The sequence below is a fragment of the Sorex araneus genome, chromosome 3, assembly GCF_027595985.1.
Source record: "Sorex araneus isolate mSorAra2 chromosome 3, mSorAra2.pri, whole genome shotgun sequence".
Taxonomy (NCBI): domain Eukaryota; kingdom Metazoa; phylum Chordata; class Mammalia; order Eulipotyphla; family Soricidae; genus Sorex; species Sorex araneus.
Window position 1 is genome coordinate 97,855,028 of NC_073304.1, and position 16,627 is coordinate 97,871,654.

General features: G+C 41.7%; 1 protein-coding gene across 4 annotated transcripts in view; it reads left to right on the forward strand.

Annotated features, from left to right (window-relative positions):
* Positions 1-16,627, forward strand: part of HMG20A (high mobility group 20A) — a 92,837-nt gene that overhangs the window by 58,531 nt on the left and 17,679 nt on the right. For all 4 annotated transcript variants that reach the window (XM_055130984.1, XM_055130983.1, XM_055130985.1 and 1 more), the window contains 4 exons: positions 2,228-2,375; positions 9,941-10,153; positions 13,723-13,855; positions 15,870-15,901. In XM_055130984.1, coding sequence (XP_054986959.1) covers positions 2,228-2,375; positions 9,941-10,153; positions 13,723-13,855; positions 15,870-15,901 — 526 coding nt within the window. The remainder of the gene's footprint in view (positions 1-2,227; positions 2,376-9,940; positions 10,154-13,722; positions 13,856-15,869; positions 15,902-16,627) is intronic.

A 16,627-nucleotide genomic window follows, 5' to 3' on the forward strand; every position in this document is an offset into this window, starting at 1 on the left:
ACATTAAAAGAATAGGCTGCCTCAGACATCCAAAAGTATTGAAATATTGAGGGGGGGGAAGCTGCTGTGGTCACACTGGCACTCTGGTGGCACTTTTTTTCCTCAGGGCATTATTGGCATTGAATCCATCCATGCATTACTTTTTTTTTTTTCAAAAACATATCAGAAATACAGGAACCACTTCTTAAAATCATCCATTGTTACCCAAAAAGAGAAAGGTGGGTGGGGGGAGCTCCTTAGGCTCAGAAAGGGAAATGGGGGGGGAAACTGGGACATTGGTGGTGGGAAATGTGCCCTTGTGAAGAGACAGGTGATGAACATTATTTGACTGAAACCCAATCATGAACTGCTTTGTAACTGTGTATCTCATGGTGATTCAGTTTTTTAAAAAATAATCCATTGTTTTCTCTGGAAGTCTTAAAAGTATAAATTTTCATTTCCAAGATGATCTGTATCTGCTTTCATTCATTTCTTAGTCCTCTAAGAATAAGAATTAGAATAAATAAGAATAAAAATCTTATTTTTATTCCCATAATTTCACTGAAACTGTATTTCATAATATTGCCAGTAGCCTATAATGGTTCGGATTTAGCATATACTTGTTAGCCTGCCTTATTTGATGTCTGCAATCTTTTGCCTGAATAATACCCCTTTTCTTCAAAGTCTTCCTGCCTTAGCCACTATAACAATATTCTCTCCTAAATCTTGTGTAATGCCCTCCTTATCCTTTTTTAGATCTTCTAACACTTGCTCCTAAACTGATACTGTTTCTGCAGAGTTATGTCTGTCTTTTGTTCTCACTGTCTCTCTGGGGTCTGTCTAGCATTTCACCTTATGCTGTTTTTAATATCAACTGCTTAGGACTCAACTTAACAAAGGATGTGAAAAACTTGCACATCAAAAACTATAATTCACTTTTGAAAGAAATAGAAAATGATGGTAGGAAATGGGAAAAAGTATTTCTTGTTCATGGATTAGAAGAACTGATACTTTGAAATGATCACATTACCCAAAGCATTATACAGATTCAATGCAATCCCCATCAAAATACGAATTGCATTCTTCAAGGACTTAGAACAAATGTTACTAAAATTTATATGGAATCATAGAACTCTTCAAATAGCTGAAGCAATTCTGAAAGAAAAGATCAGGTGGGTAGTGTTACATTCCTGATTTTAAAGCATTCTGTAAAGCTGTAGTAATCAAAATTGTGTGGTAATGGAATAAAAATAAACTCTCAGACTATTGAAAAATAATTGAAAGCCCAGAGATAAGCCCTCGGATATATGGGCAGTTAATCTATGATAAAGGAGTTGGATATGTGGAGTAAGGAAAGCGTCTTCCAAAAATGGGGATGGAAAAACTGGATAGCCATGTGCAAAAAAAAGTTTAAGCTGGACTCATATCTCACAGCATACACAAAAGTTAATTCATAGCGGATGACAGACCTCAAAACTAGACCAGAATCCATCAGATTACATTGAGGAAAATATAGACAAAACTTTCCAGGAATATAGTCCTCATAGATACCTTTCATGAGTTGATTACATTGATAAAGGCAACAAAAACAAGAGCGATGAGAATATATCAAACTGATAAGCTTTGCATGACAAAAAAAAAGTGATCTAAAATGAAAAGGGTGACATAAGACATTGCTGGAAGGGAATGGGCTTTTGCTCATAATAGGGTACAGTAAATCTGTCTACCAGTGCCATAAACATTAACGCTACTATGACCATGTTACTTAAATAAATGTTTTTTTTCTAAAGATTAGGGTCAAAGAGATAATATAGATGCTAAGTACTTGCCTTGCATATGACTGACCAAGGTTTGATCCCCAGCATGACATATGGTCCTCTAAGCACCAGCGGGAGTGATCCCTGAGCACTGCAGGGTGTGACCCAAACACACACTGACCACCCCTCCAGCACTGCCTCTCCCCCAAAAAAAGATTATAGTTGTTTTGAATAGGAGAATCCATGGAACTGTCTGCTCCAGTCAAGCACTGAAACTATTTTTGAAAACACACTAACAGCTCTGAAGGTATTGTTTACATCTATTGGGAATGAACTTGGGGATTAATTTAAGGATTAGCGTTGCTTTTCCTAGCCATGAAATTTGTCTTGAACCATGGTAGTAGAATTTTTTTTTTTGTACTGAAATTTTTCATTTTCAATACCAAATGCCCTTGGTATTGAACTCTTCATTTCTGCCAACTTTGCCTTAGGTTACCCCATCCAGAGGTACCTTACAGTAGTGGAGCTACGTCATCTACCAATAATCCAGAATTTGTAGAGGATCTCTCCCAGGGACAGCTGCTTCAGAATGAGTCTTCAAATCTGGCAGAAAGCAATGAGCCAAGGCACGAAGATGAGGTAGGTTTAAGGATCTTTTCTGCTTACTGGTCTGCATCGTGGTGGAGGGTTGAGCAGTGCAGCCTAGCCATTACATCAGCAGAAGGGTGGTGGAGGGGCAGAGAGAAAGCAATTCCAAATAGAGATGCTGGATATGTAAGACATAATGAAATAAACACTTCCATGGGGGAGCCGGAGAGATAGTACAGGGGTAAGTATGCAGTCATTGATTGAATGCAGTCACGTTCAACCAGGTTCAATCCTTAGCACTGTAGCACCAGAGCCAGGAGGAAGCCTTGAGCACCATTTAATGTGTTATCCCCCACCCCACACAAAAAAAGAGAAACCTGTTATGGAAAGCATAATAAGCAGGCTCAGTCTTGCAGATTAAAGAATAATTGAAATTGAAAATAAAATTCTAGTAATGACTCATGGAAGAGAAGCGAGAAATAAGATTTAAGAAAAATGAAACCATTTGAGAATTATCAGACTTAATTAGTAGAGGATATATAAAAAGGTAGTCTAGGTGAAGAGAAGGAACAAAGAGTCTATTCAAAAAACTAAAAGCTAAAAATTTATTTAAGCTATTGCCAAACATAGAAGTCCAGGAAACAGACAGAATAACTAAATTTATAAATTCAAAAGACTCACACTAAGAAAAACCATTGTTAGCATATCAAAAGTCAGTGATAATGAAAAAATTATTAAAGGTGCTAAGAAAAATAAATTGTAACACGCAAAGGGACCCCAATTAGGCTATCATCAGATTTCTCAGCAGAAACTAAGGCTCGAAGAGTGTGAAGTGACATTGACAGTTCTAAAAGATAAAAACTTCCAGCCACAAATACTCTATCCAGCAAAATTATTACTTAAGTAAATAAAAGCTTTCTTAGAAAAGTAAAAGTAATAAAGTTTACCACTACCAGATGTGTAAATAAGAACTGTTGAAAGGAGGAATTTTACTCAGAAAGAGAATGCAGCACGGAGCTTTGAAGAAGTTGAGAGAATCACCAGGGACATCAACCAAATTCCACTGCAGATAGAAATGTATAGAAAAAGGAACAGCAAAAATAGAAATTTAAAAAAAAAAAGAGTGACAGTAAGTAAGCCCTTTATATCATTAATGACCCTAAATGTGGATAGTATAAATTCACCAATCAAAAGACACAATGAGTCAGAAAGAGAGGGACAGATGTAGAATAACTGCACTCATTTGTGGAATATAAAATATCATGAGACTAACACCCAAGGATAGTAGAGACAAGGGCCAGGAAGATTGCTACACAGTCAGAAGCCTGCTTCATGAGCTGGGGGGGAAGGCAGCTGGGATAGAGAAGGGATCACTAAGTCAGTGATGGTTGGAGGAATCGCTCGGGATGAAAGATGTCTACTGAAAGTAGATAAAGGCCCAAGCATGATGGCCTCTCAGTATCTATATTGCAAACCATAATGCCCATAAGTAGAGAGAGTAAGAGGGAAATTTTCTGCCATAGAGGCAAGGGAAGGAGTCTGAGGGGGGCCGGGGGAGACACTGGGGACATCAGTGATGGAAAATGTACACTGGTGAAGGGATGGGTGTTCGATCATTGTATGACTGAAATTCAAACATGAAAGTTCTGTAACTGTAGCTCATATAATTCAATTTTAAAAAAAAAAAAAAGAATGCAAATGAAACATACTGTAAGCCTAAATATTTAAATGTTACAAACCAAACTAACATACTATTAAAATAATATTTTTCTTTTAAATGGAAAAAAAATAAGACACAGGATAGAAGCCAGAGAGATAGTACAGGACGGAAAAGCTCTGCTTGCAGATGGCTGACCTTGGTTGGATCCTTAGCACTGCCTGTGGTCCCTGGGTACCACCAGGCATCTCTCCTGAGCACAGTTCTAGGAATAGCCTCTTAGTACAGCAGAGTATCACCCCAAACCCCACCCAACACCCCCCAAAAAGATACGGTAGCTCGGTGAATTTTAAAAAGCAGAATCCATCTATATTATATATACAAGAAAGTCCTATGAGATCCACATACATAGATTCTTAGTGAAAAGCTGGAGAGAGCAAGATAGTTCAAGCTAATAACACCAAGAAGACAGGAATTGGCATAGTTGTAGCTGATAAAGTAGATTTTCAGCTAAAAAAGGTAAATTTTTTAAAAAAGGGGGGGCCAAAGGATCACACAGAGGTTAAAGTCCTTGCTTTGGATGCATCCAATTCTATTTTATCCCCGGCACCACCTGTGGGTCTTTCGAGTAATCCCAGAGCACAGAGTCAGGAGTAAGTCTTGAGCACTGCTGGGTGTCAGGAGAGAGACAGACAGACAGACAGACAGACACTCTGTGAACCTCGAAGATAGCCCAGGTGGTAGGATACATACCTATCGTGTGCAGAGACCTAAGTTCAATCCCTGTTACCCTGTTACCACGTGATTCCCTGAGTACCAACAGATACAACCCTGGTGGCCCCCAGCACAATTGTGCCCAAGCAAGTGTGGCCCCGATTTTTGAAAGGGGGCAGACACTGTATAATGATCTAGGAGCCACTTTATCAATAAAATACCTTTGTTAGGGCTGGAGAGGTATTATAGCAGGTTGGGCATTTGTCTTGAATGCGGCCAACCTGGATTCCATCCACAGCACCCCATATGGTTCCCTGAGCCCACCAGAAATGATTCCTGTGTGCAGAGCCAAGAGTAACCCACTGAGGATCGCTGAGGATCCTAAAATATTTAAAAAAAGAAGAAGGAGGAGGAGGAGGAGGAGGAGGAGAAAATACCTTTGTCATTAGTAACTGTGTTCCCGGGGCCAGAGTGGTAGTACAGCAGGGAGGGCGTTTGCCTTGCACACAGCTGACCCTGTTTCCATTCCTGGCATCCCATATCATCCCCTGAGCACCACCAGGTGTGATTTCTGAGTGCAGAGCCAGGAGTACCAGGGTGTAACCAAAGAAGCAATAAATAAATAACTCTGTTATTTATTTGCAACAAAGGTGCACCTAAATATATAAAACATTGTTAAAAGACCTAAACAGTATAGACATTAATACAGTAATAGGGGATTTCCCCACACTGTTTACATCAATGAGTGCATCATACAGAGAGAAAGTTAATGAAGAATGATGTTCTCAGATGAAACAGGCTCCCCAGAAGGAATATTTATTCCTCTTAACCACATATGGAACATTCTTCAGGAGAGGTCACATGTTAGGACATAAAACAAACCTCAGTTGGGACTGGAGAGGTAGGACAGCAGGTAGGTGCCTGCCTGGATGCAGCTGAAACAAACTCAGTCTCCACCATCCTATATACTATATAGTCCACCAAGCACCACAGAAGTAATTCCTGAGTGCAGAGCCAGGAGTAACCCCTGAGTATTGGTAGGTGAATGACCCCTCCTCCCCCCAAAAAATAAATATAGGCAGGTTGAAGTCATATCAGTTATCTCTTCTGGCTACAGTGACATGAAGCTAGAAATCACCCAGAGAAAGAAAAAAAGGGACAGTGGGACAGTAGCCAAACATGCTCCTGAACAATTCTTTTATTTATTTAATTTTTTTTCCTCTTGGCTTTTTGGGTCATACCTGGCGATGCCCGAGGGTTACTTCTGGCTCTGCACTCAGGAATCACTCCTGGTGATGCTCTGGGGACCATATAGGATGCTGGGGCTCAAACCCGGGTCGGCCATGTGCAAGGTGAACACTCTACCCACTATACTATTGCTCCAGACCCTCCTGAACAATTCTTAAGTAAATAAAGAAACCAAAAAAAAATTATATGGAGACAACAAAAATGAAGAGACACACCATCAGAATGTAGTAACAGCCGTAAGAGGGAAGTTCATGGCAATACAGGTCCAAAGCAATAGAGAAGAAAACTCTCAGGCTAAAGAGATAGCGCAGTGGGCTAAAGTACATCCTTGTTTGTGAGATGCAGTCCCTGGCACTCCTGCCACCCTGCCCCTCAGGTACTGCCAGGAGTGACCTCCAAGACAGGAGGAACCCCTGAGTACCACTGAGTATAATCCAAGTCAAACCAGAGTCTCAATTAAGCAATCTATGTAGAAGAATTAGAAAAGAGGTCAAAGTACAAAAGACACTGAAGAATGGGAAAAGTGATCAAAGGCATATAGTATCTGTGTGCAAACAAACTGGACAACCAGAAACAGTCGGGAAGATATTTAGGATTTTACAGCCTTCCAAGACTAAATCAGAAATACTTCGTTTGAGCAGACCCATTACAAGCACAGAAATGGAAATAGTAATTAAAAATATTTCTGGGCCAGAGCTGTAGTACAGCGGGTAGCGCACTTAACCTTGCATGTGGCCGACCCAAGTTCCACCCCAAAAAGCAAGGAAAATTGTAGATATTATATTATATTCCTTAGAACAAAAGCCCAGGAGCAGATAGCTTCCCTAGTGAATTCCACCAAATTTTCAATGGAGATATAATAGATTGTAATATCAACGGACACTGAAGGAAAAAAAGTGTTTGCAAGATTCAGCACTCATTTGTGATTCCAAAACAAAACAAGAAACTGGGAATGAAGGTGTATACCTCAACATAATAAAATTCATATATGACAAATTTATGGCTAATATCCTAGCCAAGGGTGAATAATTGGAAGCTTGATTTTCTAAGATCAAGAATAAGACTCTCACCACTGCTGTTAACGTGGTTTTGGAAGTTAAAGCCAGAACGATTAGGCAAATAAAGGATTAAAAATGAATCCGTTGAGGACCAGGGAAATAATTTAGCATGTATGACTCTTGTCTTGCACACAGCTGACCTTGTTTTGACTGGCAGCTCCAAACCCTGAGCATAGCCAGCTGTGGCCCAAAAACAGACCAAAAAGGGGGTACATTGAAAAATTTTAAAGTAGCCCACCTCCCAGAGCCACTGCCTTGTTCACTTATCGGCCTTGTTCACTCACTGGCCTTGTTCACTCACCCACCAGCCCCGTTCTTCAGATTCAGAACTAAATCTCCAAGGAAATGCAAGCCCAACAGCTGAGATTCATGAATATACTTGTCCTCAGGTGGGGGAGTGAAGGAGGCGGCGAACTGAGTCCACACCCTGCTGAGGGCCTTGCAGCCTTACCCACATCCCACTGCTGCCAGCACACCAACAGTCTAGCTCCACAGCTTCACTAAGAATCTCTGCAGACTCACCCCAGTTCTACATATCCTAAAGTTTCTAGACTTTAGGATCTGTAGATCGCTGTCACATGTGCAGATGCACAACACCTTCTATGTCCTCAATACTGAAATTCCAGTAGGGGCACACCAAATTACATGGAAAAGTAACAGAAGCCAACTAAATTCAGCAAGCAAAAACAATGTAACTTTGTAAACCAGGGTATTAAACAAAATCACGAATCACGAAATCCCGTTGATGGTTGAATTTCTCGGGCGGCCTCAGTAACTTCTCCATTCGTCCTATCCCTGAGATTTTAGAAGCCTCTCTCTACTCGGCCTTCCCAACGATGCCACATTGGAGGCTCTTTCAGGGTCAGGGGAATGAGATCCAGCTTGTTACTGGCTTATGGATACACCATGTGGGCAGGAAACTCTCAGTAGCTTGCTAGTTTCTCCCATAGGGAGAAGTAGGTTATAAGATATCTCGCGGCCACAAAGCGGCCACACACTTCTGGGAGCTTGCTTTTAAGTCTCTGGATGTTGGCCGTTGATGGGATTACACACACCTGGATTCTCTTCCGGTACCTTCATGCATGAGGCTTGTCCAAACGAACATGTGGAGAGGGGCCTCGAGCATGGCTGTGGCTAGGTTCCCGGTGATCTTCGGCCGCCGGGAGTTCTGCTCAGGGCGGGGAGGGAAGCTGCAGCCCATCCCCTCCGAGGGGTCCCGGGGAAGACAGCCAGGCATGCGATGCGGGCAGAAGACTCTCTTAATAGATAGATAAATTAAATTAAAAAAAATAATTTTAAAAAGAAGCAAAACTATTATCATTTGCAAATGACCTGACACCACACATAAAAAATCCTAGAGACAAAAACAGAAATAAAACTTTTAGAGATTATAAATACAGTAAAGGGTTAGAATACAAAAGAAATATTTTTTAAAATCTTGCATTTATATATAGAAACAATAAAAGAGAGATTAAGATGACAATTCAGGAGCTGGAGAGACCCTATTAAGGTGCTTGCCTTGCATGTGACTGACCCCAGGTCAGCTGCCAGCACAACCAGGAGTGATCCCTGAGCACACAGCCAGGAGTAAACACTGAAGTCCATAGTAGCTGGGAGAGAAGAAGGGAGTGGTGGTGTGTGTGGAGGAGGGCATCATTTTGATAGTGTGCTGGCTCTGGAACTGGCAATGGGTGCCATGAGGCTTGTGCTCTTAAACACGTGTGAAACCATCCTCCTGAAGTTTTACAGTACTGTAAGCCAATAGGAAATCAATAAAATGTACTTTTTTAAAATTTCAAAATCTATATGCATATGCTCTTAGTGAAAAATAAATTGCTTTTAATGATGTGAGTGAGCAAAACCCTTTGTGAATTTTTTTTTGGGGGGGATAGGGAAGGAGTGGTTTGGACCATACCAAGCGATGCTCAGGGGCTATTCCTGGCTCTATACTCAAGTGACATGGAGGGTGGGAAGAAACCTGGGTTATTAGTGGAGGAAAGTTGACATTGGCGGTAGGATATTGATGGAAGGAAGTGGACAGTGGTGGTGGGATATTGGTGGAGGGAAGTGGACAGTGGTGGTGGGATATTGGTGGAGGGAAGTGGACAGTGGCAGTGGGATATTGGTGGAGGGAAGTGGACAGTGGTGGTGGGATTAGTGGGACCTGACACTCAACTATAAATAATTTATAAATCACAGTTCCTCAATAAAAATCTTTTAGAATTAAAAAAAAAAAACCATAGGGGACTGTGGAATCAGGACACACACACAGTCACACAACAAAAAAATATGTTTGAACAGGAAAAAGAATTTACCTGCACAAGGGAACCGTATGCAGTGCTGGGAATCTAACTGGGATTGACTGCATGTAAAGCAAGTGTCTTGTACAGTAAAAAAATCTCTGGCCCCCTCATGAATGATTTTTAATCCTGCTGCTACAGCTTGTCTATTTATTTGCCCAATGCATGTAATGACATCTTGTTCTGATCTTCTGTGGCAGTGTCTGCTTCTCTGGTACAATACTGCATCTGTGCTCATTTCTCATCTAGAATAGAACCTTGTAGTGAGCCAGCACTTGTTAAGTGCATAGGAAGGCCAAAGTTCATGTGATCATCTTGCTCCTTATTCTCAGTGTTTGCAATTTGACCAAAATGACCCCTTAGCACAACATTTTATAGTGTGGTACATAAAACAATAGGCATTTGAACCATCTGGAGTCCCTTCTTGAAAACTGCATTGCAGTCCGTTGTTCCTGTGGCATGTTTGGAGAGCCTTGACATTCAGGGCCTGAAAGGTAGGAAAATCCAACTCATATCCTATTTTGTTGGCTTGTGTTTGGGTGGAAAAATTTGGAAAACTTGGAAAATTTGTTGTGCTCCTTGGAAAATTGATGTTGTTGTAATGTGCCATTTCGTTTTGGATGTTTTCTTGCTTTGCAGCAAAGAAGTAAACGTGGAGGTTGGTCCAAGGGTCGAAAGAGAAAGAAACCTCTTCGAGACAGCAATGCACCCAAGTCCCCTCTTACGGGTTATGTTCGGTTCATGAATGAGCGTCGGGAACAGCTTCGAGCAAAAAGACCAGAAGTCCCATTTCCAGAAATCACAAGGATGTTAGGCAATGAATGGAGTAAACTTCCTCCTGAGGAAAAGCAGGTAATTGTTCCTATACTGATCTTTTGCTGGATTTGGACTATGTCTCAAAAAAATAAATGAATAAATAAATAAAAATCACCTGTCAGAAAAATTACAGAAAAGCAAAGAATATGCATGGTTGATCCCTTGATTTTTGTCGGGGTGCCTAGAACAGAGAGCAGGCGGCTCCCTGGCCCCTTCCTGGCTCGGTGATTTTGATACTCCTCTGAGTCTGTTCCATGAGAGCACCAGGGCCTTGAGGGCCCCTCAGGGTTTTTTTCCAAAGCACGTTCAGTATTAAGAAATTTAATCTCAACATAATTTGTTCTTCCAAGTTAAATGAAAAGTCATGAATTAAATGAGAAAAGGTCATTTGATAAAATTCTGCAATTCACATAAGATTTTTGTTTAAGAAAAAGGTTTTTACTACTTTAGGCCAGGGATATAGCTCAGCAGTAAAGCCCTTGTCTGGGTTTAATCCCTGATATTGGCAAGGGGGGTGGGGGGGCAGGGAGGACACAGAAAACAAGAACAGATGTTTCTGCTTTAAAAAAAATTTTTTAAGTGGATTTCTGGCAAATTTAACATTCTGTGCACTATAAAGCCAGAATTACTTGAATTCTTTCTTTTCTAAGACAGAACTAACCCTATTGCCAAACTGAAGCAAATTCATTTGTTAGAGAGACTTGAGAGGAATTCAGGACCAGCTAGCCAAGAACTGGTTGAAACGGTACAAAAGCAAAGTGATGGTGATGGTAGTGGGTGTGGCTGTGGGGTAATAGGACACAGTATCCTCAAAATCAGGGAGATAGCTATATATTTCCTTAGGTCTTATAATCTCTTAAAAAAGATTCCAAGCAGGAAAAAAGAAAAGAGAGTTGACAAATACTCAAACAATTTCAGAGATCAGAGTTAAGTTGCATCTTGAAGCTCTGTTCCTGGTAGCAGGCTAGTAGAGAGCAGCGGGGCTGCCCATGGTGGCAGCTCAGCTGTCTAAAGTGACTGGGCCCTGTCCACACTGTGTGACCCTTCCTTCAGTGCTTTGTCGGGGGGGTGGCTGTTGACCACACCAGTGCTGCTTCAGGGACTGTCGCTCTGTCAGTCATATGTAAGGCGAGTGCTTTACCCCCAAAACTATTTCCCGGGCTCATCCTTCCATCACTTTTTTGTGAGGTGCTAAGAATTAAATCCAGCGCATGCATGCACTCTTAACTCTGAGCTATCCCAGAACCACTCTTGGAGGGTTTTTAATTTCAAATTTAAGACATGCTCATTTTTTTATCAGACATTTTAGAAGTACATATTTTTATGAAATGGGCCAGAAAGATAGTACAGTGGGTAGGCATTTCTTTGCACGCAGTTTGTTGCAAAGAATAGACTTGGGTTCTATATCTGGCCTCACATATGGTCCCCCCAACACCACCCCCACTTCCAGGTATTATCTGTGAGTACAGAGCCAGGAGAAGCACTGAGCACTGCCTGGTGTGGCACAAAAAAAAAAAAAGAAAGAAAAAGTAGCAGTAGTTATGTTCAGGATGACCCTAGTAGGAGCTGGGAGAATGTTCAGCAGTTAGGACACATGTGCCCAACCCCGGTAAGATGCTTGGCACCACCTGGTCTTCCCCCCAACCCCCAAGCATTGCCAGGTGCAGCCCAGGAGCTCCCAGCACCACCAGGTGGCCTAGCTATCCGCAGCACCTCAGGGCCCAAGTAGCATCGAGTCTTCAGGCCTGGAATCTCCAGTGAGTACCCCCCTCACCCAAAAGAAAGAACATCCAAATACCCTTTATCTGGATGGTCTTCCCCCTGTCCACACTGGGAGGAAGAGGGCCACCTCAGGCTCTGTTCAGGACGGAGTGACCCCTGGCAATGCTAACAAGACCATCTTAATGCTGGGAATCAAACTGAGGTGGACTGTGTGCACGGCAGGTGCCTTACCTCCTGTACTCTCTCGCCAAGGCTCCTAAATTCTCTTAGCTTCCACCCTTTTCCCCCATGTCTCCATTCACATAAGTGTTCATTCTTTTCTGAGCTTGCTCACTGGTTCTGGTACCTTCTCACACTCCCCTTCTTCTCCCCTTCCTCTCCCCACCCCAAATCCTAATAGACATGCTCTCTTACCCTGCCATAGTATGATTAGCAACGTTCCAATTTTATGTCATCACAGCCCTTTAACATACTATCCATATTCCATTGACCAAACATGATTCCTCGAACATTCTACCCGCCAGTTCAGATTCCAGTCAGGTCAGGGTTTGGTAGTCAGCTCTCTAGATTTCTTTAATTTGGGCTATTTCCATGGCCTTTTTTCTTTTATGACCTTGGTATTTTTGAGAATACAGCCTTTTTGCCCTCCTCTCCCTCCTATTTGTTTGCTTTCAACAGAACAGTGCTCATGGTGGGCTTATAAAGCCCCCTCTCGGGTGCTCTGAGGGTGGCTTTCTCGGCCACAATGCTGCCTGGCTGCTGTGTCCATCACGGTGTCATCCAGGCGGGTGGGCTCCTTTTGTTCCTCACTGGCAACGTTAATTCTGCTCAGTCCAGCAAAGTTTGTACTTTTCCTTTTTAATTAAGCAAGCCGTCTGAAGGGTGACATTGTTTAAACATGCAAGTAGCCTGTCCATAGCTAAATTTCCCCCTACATTTAATGTAACATTGATGACTGTTCCCTGACTGACCCTTGACCAGGATGCGCTTCCAGTCTAGCCCTTCTGCTTTACCAGGCATGCTTCAGATTTGCTCTCCTCCTTCATTCATGCATGTATCTGTTTGCTGTCTTTGATCACTGACATGAACATATAAAGTCCTTTTTTCCCTAATGATTTGTGATTTAGTACTGTCCTTAAGAATTCTGGTATTTAAATAGCCCCGGCATTAGCCAGTTGGATGGTCCCCTACCTCTGGTTTGTGTGCTTTTAGAAGTAATGTTTTATGCTTTATTTCTTATTGATTCATGCAAAGGACAAGGCATCAAACAATTATCCTAGTAGGTCAGTGAACTTTGTTTAAATAATTAATAATGTAAAGCATGTAGATCAGAGCTCTCATAGAGTGGTCCATTTTAGGCACATAGGATGAGCTCATTCTTTTTTTATGTTCTTTGTGTATCCCAGCTTAGTTTGCTACTCTTCTGGCTCTTAAAAGGCTTATTGATATATGAGATCATTCTCTCTGAATGGGATGGGGATAGAAAAACAAAATAATCTTCCCTTCCTTCCCCTAGGAAGATTCACTGGGTGGTGTTCTGTCCTCCTGAGGAAGCCAGTGGCTATGCAGAACTGTCTATAGGGTTAGAGGGATCACTACAATCATCTTCCTTATGAATCTTTGATGAGAATGTTCTCATTAGGACTTATCTTCATTCAGTCAGAAAAGGCAATAGTCTTGAAAGATAAAATCACCTATTTTATCATTGAGATATTACATTTTAGTCTATTAAGGTTTTTTTCCCCCAATTTTCCCATAAAGCTACTCCCTGTATATTTTTCCTCTTATGTTCTAATTGTTGTCCTATTTTCTTCAAATAGATAACTGATATTTTGCTTAAGTAAGAGTTGTTTCTTGAATGTAATTCCCCATGTCTTTCCCAGCGCTACCTTGATGAAGCAGACAGAGATAAGGAGCGTTACATGAAGGAACTGGAGCAGTATCAAAAGACTGAGGCGTACAAGGTCTTCAGCAGGAAAACACAGGACCGTCAGAAAGGCAAATCCCATAGGCAAGGTATCAGAACCAGAACCAGCTGTATTTGTAGCTTACTGATACTGTGCATTGAGGATCGCAAAGCCCCCTCTTAGAGCGATAAATGTAAAAGACAGTGTTTCTGTCATTTCTCTATTCGACATTCATTTAATGTAAGCATTGTTTTGTTTTGTTTTGTTTTGTTTTTCGGGGGGGGGGCAGGGGTTGGGGGTCACACCTGGCTCAAAAATCACTCCTGACAGGGGCCGGAGCGATAGCACAGCAGGTAGGGGGTTTGCCTTGCACGCGGCCGACCCGGGTTCGATCCCCGGCATCCCATATGGTCCCCCAAGCACTGCCAGGAGTAATTTCTGAGTGCAAAGCCAGGAGTAACACCTGAGCATCACTGGGTGTGACCCAAAAAGCAAAAAAAAAAAAAAAAAAAAAAAAATCACTCCTGACAGGCTCAGGATATGCCAGGGATCAAAAACCATTTGGCCACGAGAAAGGCAAACACCCTACCCGCGCTGTATTATCGCTCCAGTTCCATAAGCATTGTTTGGAATTACATTAAAATCACATTGCAGGGGCCCGAGAAATAGTACAGCATTGGCCTTGCATGTGGCCAATCTGGTTCAATCTCTGGCATCCCATATGGTCCCCTGAGCACTGCCAGGAATGCCAGGAATGATTTCTGAGCACAGAGCCAGGAGTAACCCCTGAGCAATGCCCAGTGTGGCCCAGAAACCTAAATAAATAAGTAAATAAAATCACATTGCTCTCATTTAGAAATTGCAGTTAGGTTTCCATAACCAGTATTAGCAACAATTTATCTTGTTCTCTAAGACATCCTTTGGTTCTTTGTGCTTATTTTGAGATCCCCACTTTAGGTATTTCTTTGCATCTAAACAAATCTTCTATTTAACTGCTTAACTACCTTGCTCTTAAGACTTCTAATGCTCTCATGTGCCATTTCTCCGAGGCCCCAGTGACATTTCTCTTTTTAGTTTATTTAATCCATGGGTGTGTGTGGTGGCAGTGGGGAGGTGTTTAAATGTAGTAAGCACCTCCTTTTTCAGATCAGGCTGTTGCCTAGGCATTGAGGAAGCAATGGTGAACTAGATAGACAAGAATCAGGTCTTCGCGTATCTTTTTTTTTTTTTGTCACACGTGTCGATGCATAAGGGTTACTCTTGGCTCTGCACTCAGGAATTACCCCTGGCGGTGCTTGGGGGACCAGATGGGATGCTGGGGATCAAACCCAGGTCGGCCACGTGCAAGGCAAACGCCCTAACCGTTGTGCTATCACTCCAGCCCCTTCATGTATTTTTTGTTCTTATTAAAAGTGTTCATCATGGAGGACAGAGAGATAGTACAGTGTGTGTAATCCCTGGGTTCTGTCCCAGGCATCCCAGTGGGTCTCCCGCTCATCACCAGGAGTAATTCCTGAGTAAGCCAGGAGTAACCCTTGAGCATTGCCAGTTATGGCCTAGAAATAAACAAAAAATTAATTTTAAAAAGGTAAAATTGGTCATCACAAAGGACTGAACTGGACTCAGTAGTAGAGCAGTTGCCCCGTGGATCAGGCCCTGGGGTCAGTCCTCAGCGTTGCTGCTCGTGTGCATACATGCAGCAGACATCCATACAGTTAACTGCTCTTCACTCCTGAACAAGAACTGCTTTAAGTTCTTCTTCAGGAAAAACTGTCAAGAAAGCCCCACCCACAGCTAATCACTTGCTCCTTGGCCATTGCTTTCTTGTCTAGTAAAGTGTGATGTTGACAAACAGCCTTTGGTGTGTTTACTGCTCACCCTCCCCTGTTTTCCTCAAAGGTAAAAGCTATGCCTGCTGTTTCTTTTGTATCTGATTGCAAAACGTGAGAGTATGGGTTTCTTCTAGCTTCTGCTAGCTGCTTAGGTCATGAATCCATGAGAGAAAATAGCTTTGGTGAACACCTACATGTGCCAGAAGTTTTTATAGCTTAGTAAATTCATATGCTTGGATTTTGTTATTCTTCTGTTTTTCAACTTAATGTTTTCTTCTTTCTTATTTTTAGATGCAGCCAGGCAGACCACTCATGATCATGAGGTAATAAGCTTTCTATCTACAGATTATATATATATTTGTACTGAACTTGTATGAAATGCATTTGTTAAAAATGAATGGTATTTTCTATCCTTAGTTTAGATTGTCTTACTCGGGGAGGTCAAGGATTCTTTGCATGTATCAGACAAAAGTCACAAGTCTGTCCTTGAACTATGGCCCCTAACTCCTGACATTCTATATGTGGTCCCAGAACTTTTTTTTCTTTTTTTAATTCTCCTTTAAAGACTGAAAAGGTGACTGGAATTTGGAGTGAAATGTAGAAATGAAGACCAGATGAAAGCTGTAACTTGGCTGTAGCTTGTCATCATCTGTGTCACCTTACTTTGAGTGTCAAAATGTTATTTAAGGAATCCAGTATTTAGTTCAAATGAACTATTTATAATGTCAGGCGAGCACAGGTAGCAGTACCTTGGTTTTATGCTTTCCTTTCCCTATTGGCACATAATCATTTACTGGCCTTCCCCTTCCACCTTGGTCTAGCATCATCAGCTGAATTTAGTCCTGTGTGTGGTAGCTGTGCTTTATTAATAAAGAGCTTTATTAGTTTATTTTCATATGCAAATTTCAACAGTTACAGTACTACATAGAGAGCTGTAAGTACTTGTGTGTAGGTTTTGGTTATGTGATTGTAGGAAAATTAATTCCTTGCTTTAATGTACTCAGTGAATTGGTAGTTAAATTGTTTGGTTCAGCCCCTTGGGAAAACAG